The sequence below is a fragment of the Panthera uncia genome (assembly GCF_023721935.1).
Source record: "Panthera uncia isolate 11264 chromosome B3 unlocalized genomic scaffold, Puncia_PCG_1.0 HiC_scaffold_1, whole genome shotgun sequence".
Taxonomy (NCBI): domain Eukaryota; kingdom Metazoa; phylum Chordata; class Mammalia; order Carnivora; family Felidae; genus Panthera; species Panthera uncia.
In genome coordinates, this window is record NW_026057582.1 from 72,958,086 (window position 1) to 72,963,872 (window position 5,787).

Below are 5,787 nucleotides of genomic sequence, written 5' to 3' on the forward strand. Positions count from 1 at the left end.
TTAAGCAGAGAGCAGTGCCTGAGTGCTTCGCAGCACAGACACGTAGTTCCTGGGGTCTGAGGCTACTCCCCCAAACAGGAAATAGGGTTTCTGATGTTCATTGACCACATGGTCCATGCACAGATAAGAGTCTGGCTCACCCCAAGCCTTTACTTTGTCTACTGGTTTTTCCCTGATAGCTAAGTTAGGTAGTACCTGAAAGGGGACATAGAAGAAGCTTATTAGCATGAAAGTTTTGAGCTGAAGGGAAATGAAGATTGAACCAGTTGACATACACTGATAATTTTCAGAGGAGGAATTTGGGGGGCCCATTGGAAATGGAATTTATTATGGGCTGTGGACCTTCCAACTACTTACTAGTTGTTAATTTAACCTATACTTTCTTTTCTCCTTCCAGAATCTAATGATTTAAAAAACAACAACAATAACAAAAACCCTCACAGATCTTTGGCTTTCTCAGTGAAACGTTATCCTATTCAAAGCAATGAGTACATCTCTTTTTCTTCTTCCCTATTGAGTTCTAGGATTCTGCTTAACTTTTAGAATAAAGGTCCTTCAAAATCAAATGATGAAAAAATCAGGCTGATGAAAATTCTGACTTTCTGAATTCATTCAGTTATATTTTTATGAAATTATAACAGAAATAAAATATTTTTCTTTTGAAATCTGACACTGAGCTTTATGTATTAGACTCTAAAAAGGATCAGGATATTCAGTCCTATTGCCTCCATAAGTAGAATTGAACTTATTAGATCATGTGTCCTAGTATTGTCCTGAGGTCATATTTTCTCTCATTGGTCCAGAGGTTTTGGTCTCACTTATAAAATCTGTGGCTGGGTGGTTTGTGTGGGTCTGTGTGTGTGTTTTGTAAAATAAAGTTAAGGTAAGCATGCTACATCGCTCTGTGATGCAGTGCTATAATCCACTCCTACAAGTTGTGATATCTATAGGTTTCACGCACTTAGGACATGTCAAGACCACATGGTGGCTAAGTTTTGTATACTGTAACTGATCGTATGGAATGTAGCTGTCAGTCTTCTCTTCAGTTTCATTGTTTTAGTGGATGAATTCATCTAAAAGGACCAAAAGGCAAATAACTAGAAAAGAAGGTACAGACAAGGTCTCTAAAGCATTGCCAGTTCCTTGATTCTAAGGTCAAAGTAACTTATCAGTGAGTGGGGCAACGAAGAGAGTTTATAGTTAGTTGAGACATCTACCTCTCTGTCCCATTTCACTTCTGAGTGCTGACAGTTAACTGATGCCTTGGTTTGTGATTATTTGTAACTAAGCAAAGGAGACCATGTGCTGTGGGCACAGCAGCCTGGAGAGCAGCATGAAGGCCAGATGACCCTCTTGTTGAAATGGCCCTGCGGGTTTCTGACAGTAGAGGTGTAAGGTCCCTCAGCTGCATAGAGCAGCAGCCTCTGAAATGTGGTTTCTGGATGGATCAAGATTTTTGTTTATTTGTTTTTTAGTTTTTTTAAGTTTATTTATTTTGAGAGAAAGGGTGAGTGAGCAGGGAGGGGCAGAAAGAGGGAGACAGAGAATCCCAAGTAGGATCTGCACTGTCTGCGCAGAGCCCGATGCAGAGCTCAAATCCATGAACCCACAAGATCATGACCTGAGCTGAAATCAAGAGTCAGATGCTTAACCCACTGAGCCACCCAGGTGCCCCATGGCTAAATCAAGTTTGAACGTGCTATGACACTCAGTTCGGAGTTTTGTCCTGTCCTAAACATTATTTTGTCTTTCCTTATGACTTAATGATTATATCTGGTTAAGGACAAGCCTAAAACTTAATACCAAAGCAATAATTAGAAGGAGATTTATTACTGAGGCACCTGGGTGACTCAGTCTGTTAAGCGTCAGACTTCAACTCAGGTCATGATCTCAAGGTCCGTGAGTTCAAGCCCCATGTCAAGCTCTGTGCTGACAGCTCAGAGCCTAGATCCTGCTTCAGATTCTGTGTCTCCTCCTTTCTTTGCCCCTCCCCCCACTCACATTCTGTCTCTCTCTCTCTCAAAAATAAAATTAAAATATTTAAAGAACAAAAATAAGAAAAAAAGATTTATTGCTCAAAATTTCTAAGTTTAGTAAATTAATCTGTGATAAGATCTGACAGGCTTATCTGAAATAAATTTATTATGAATCATGGCTGTGACTACAAATATTTATTCATATTTTGATTCTTCTCTTGCCTCCAACCTGATTCTGAGGTGAAACATGCTCACTGATCTTTGGCTTCCCTACATGAGACAAAGGGGAACTCATTATCTCCTTTCCTTTCCTACTTACCACCAAACCATGAGAACTGGTAACTTTACAACAGCAAATATTGTTCAGACAGATGATATCAAAATATGTTTCTGGCTTCTGTAACCTCTCCAGTCGTGTATTGGAACACCAAATGTAACAGCAGTAAAATCATATTCATTTATGACATAACTCTATGCTTAATTTATTAGAAGTTATATATGGAATCATAATAATCTAGTAAGTGAAATCATACATTATGTAGACTTTCGAGATGGACTTTTTTCACTTGGCATAATGCCCTTGAGATCCTTCGAGGTCGTTGCATGTATCAATAGTCTGTTCCAGGGTGCCTGGGTGGCTCAGTCGGTTTAAGCGTCCGACTTTGACTCAGGTCATGATCTCATGGTCTGTGAGTTCGAGCCCCATAATCAGGCTCTGTGCTGACAGCTCAGAGCCTGGAGCCTGCTTCGGATTCTGTGTCTCCCTCTCTTTCTGCCCTTCCCCTGCTCATGCTCTGTCTCTCTGTCTCAAAAATAAATAAACATTAAAAAAATTTTTTTAAATAATCTTTTCTTTTTTATTACTAAATGGCATTCCATTGTATGAATGTACCACAGTATATTTATCCATTCACCCAATGAAAAAGATTTGGGTGGTTTCCAGTTTTTGGCCATCACAAATATAGTTGCCGTAAACATTCATGTACAGATTTTTGTGTGAACATAAGCTTATCATTTCTCTAAAGTATGTACCCAGGGGTGTGATTGCTGCATTGTAAGGTAAGTGAATGTTTAACTTTATGTGAAACTACCAAACTGTTTTCCAGAGGGACTGTACCACTTCCCCACCAGCCACGTATGAGTGTTCCAATTTCTCTGCATCCTTGCCAGAACTTGGTATTGTCAGTACTTTTTACTTTAGCAATTCTGATAGATGTGGTGTGGTATCTCTGTGTGGCTTTAATCTGCATGTCCCTAGTCACTAATGATGCTGAAAATCTGTTCATATGCTTATTTATATGCTTATTTCCCTACCACAAATTCTCTTTGGTGAAGTGTCTGCATGAATCTTTTGCCCATTTTTAATTGGATTAAAATGTTTGTTTCCTTCCTTTCCTTCCTTTGTTTGTTTCCTTCCTATTGAGTTCAGAAGGTTCTTTATATTCTGAATACCAGTCCTTTGATGAAACTGTATTTTGCAAATATTTCCTGCCAATCTGTGGTTTGTCTTTTTTATTCTCTTAACTTTTATAGAACAAATGTTTTTAATTTTGGTGAAATCTAGGTTGTTGATTTTTTCTAATGGATTGTCCTTTCAGTGTCTTGTCAAAAATCCCTTCACCTAGTCCTAGGTCATGAAGATTTTCTCTTATATTTTCTCTTAAAAGAATTATAGTGTTACATTTTACACTTGGGTGTATGATCCATTTTGAGACTCTTCTCAAGTTTTTGTATAAAGGTGTGAGATTTAGGTCAGGTTCAATAATTTGCTTAGGAGCATCCAGTTGTCCCAACACCATGTGTTTCTAAGGCTAACTTTCCTCCATTGAGTTGCCTTGAAACTTTGTCAAAAAATCAGTTGTCCCCACTTGTGTGCATCTACTTCTATAGTTTTACTCAGCAGCACAAAGCTGTTAATGATATTCTTGCATTATCCTTGTAGGGTAGAATCTGGAGGGTGGTTTTCTTTTCCATTCCTTACATGTATAATTTGTATCTTCTCTCTCTTTTTTTTTCCTTGGTAATTCTAGCTAGGGACATATCAACTTTATTAATCATTTTAAGAAAATAAACTTTAAATTTTTTTATCTCTATTGTTTGTTTTGTAGTTCATCAGTTTGACTTTCTAATTCTTTTCTTTTCTTTTTTTTTAGTTTATGGTGGGTTTAATTTGTTCTTTATTTCTATCTTCTTTTGTTGAAAGCTTACAGCAGTGTTTTTCAACTTTTCTTCCTTACGAGTGTAAGTATTTAAAATATTAAATGTCCTAGGTGAAGGGGATTAAAAGTACACTTACCATGATGAACACTGAGTAATGTATGGAATTGTTGAATCACTCTATTGTACACCTGAAACTAATAGAACACTGCATGTTAACTACACTGGTATTAAAATAAAATAAAATAAAATAAAATAAAATAAAATAAAATATTAAATCTCCTTCTATGTACTATTTTAGCTACACCTCATGTATATTTTTATTTTTATATGCTGTAATAAAATCTATATGAATGTGGTCTCTCAAAATATCTTCTTGTACTCTACTCCCCTTTTCTTATGACGATGTGAGATGATAAAATGTCTACACGATGAGAGGAAGCAAGGGGAACGGAGTAGGCATGGTGACCTCCTGTTAGTTGACAATATGCCTGAAGGAGGCCCATCTGCCTCCAGACTATGGTTGACCACAGGCAACTGAAACCACAGAAAGGGAAACTGTGGTTAAGAGGAGGCTATTGTATTTTAAAGTTCAAGGCTTAAATTCCAAATACTTGAGAGTTTCCAGAGACATTTTTTTTTTTTTTTTTGCAGCTGACCTTCAGAATCCATTTTACTTTGATCAGAAAATAAATTCTGTATCATTCCAGTCCTCTTTAATGTATCGAGAATTTTTTGTGGCCAATCAGACTTTGCGCATGCGTGTGAATGCTTCCTCCGCACAGTAGGGCTTGGCTGGAGCCACAGCTTCAGGTTTGGGTACAGGCAGCAGGTGCCTGGGGAGCACTGTGCACTTGCTGCTGCACAGAAGTAGGTGGCTGAGTCTCCCGGCTGGGAAGCCATGATGTGCAGTGAAAATTGTTTGGCACTTTCACTGACGAAAACTGTGAATCTCCCATCTTCCTTTGTGTGCTTAACCGAGAACACGGCTAGTAGTAATGCAGGGCCTTGACCAGGGTATTGCCGGTACCATACGAAGTAGTCAAACGCTGTGTTCTCATAAGTGCAGTTCAGAGTAGAAAAAGCTCCTTCCTGGACTATCAGAGAGGGAGGGCCCTGCTTCACCTGCTCCTGGCCACTCTTCTCTTGGCCGCTCACCCCTGCTTAAAAAAATAACAAAGTCATTAGGTCCCCGAATTTATATTTTCCTCTTAAAGTTTTGACGTGCATGAGGTTGCCTGTATCCCAATTTCCTCATCCCCCCAGATTAAAGACATATCCTGGCCTTTCTCCTCTGCAACTCACAGCCTAGTTGAAGCCATAGAATTAAAATTGATGTTCTCAGGATCTTGTCCATTCCTCCCGACACCAAAGATCCTAGACAACTCATTTGGTCCTCTGTTCTTCCTAGCTTGCTAGAACTCTAACTTGAAGGTCACACCTGCTTTTAATTCCTTCAACAGGCCCCACCCCTTCACAAGTGCTTTCACTGAAAGCTATTTTTGTCAAAGGAAGTACTTCCTCATTTTGCCCTAACTTAGAATCACTGAAAATATCTTCTCTGGGAATCAAAAATTTCCCCAACACATGGATGAGTTTAGAATTTCTCTCCTCCCCAAAACTCCTCTTCCTTTTCCTCATACCTCCTAGTTAA

General features: G+C 38.6%; 1 protein-coding gene across 1 annotated transcript; it reads right to left on the reverse strand.

The window, feature by feature from the left end:
* Window positions 1-5,787, reverse strand: LOC125910335 (uncharacterized). Its single transcript, XM_049614105.1, has 4 exons — window positions 5,439-5,787; window positions 4,793-5,293; window positions 2,206-2,246; window positions 1-195 (listed from the first exon to the last, which is right to left on the reverse strand). Exons 1-4 carry the CDS (start codon window positions 5,521-5,523, stop codon window positions 1-3), a joined length of 822 nt encoding a protein of 273 aa, XP_049470062.1. The 5' UTR covers window positions 5,524-5,787.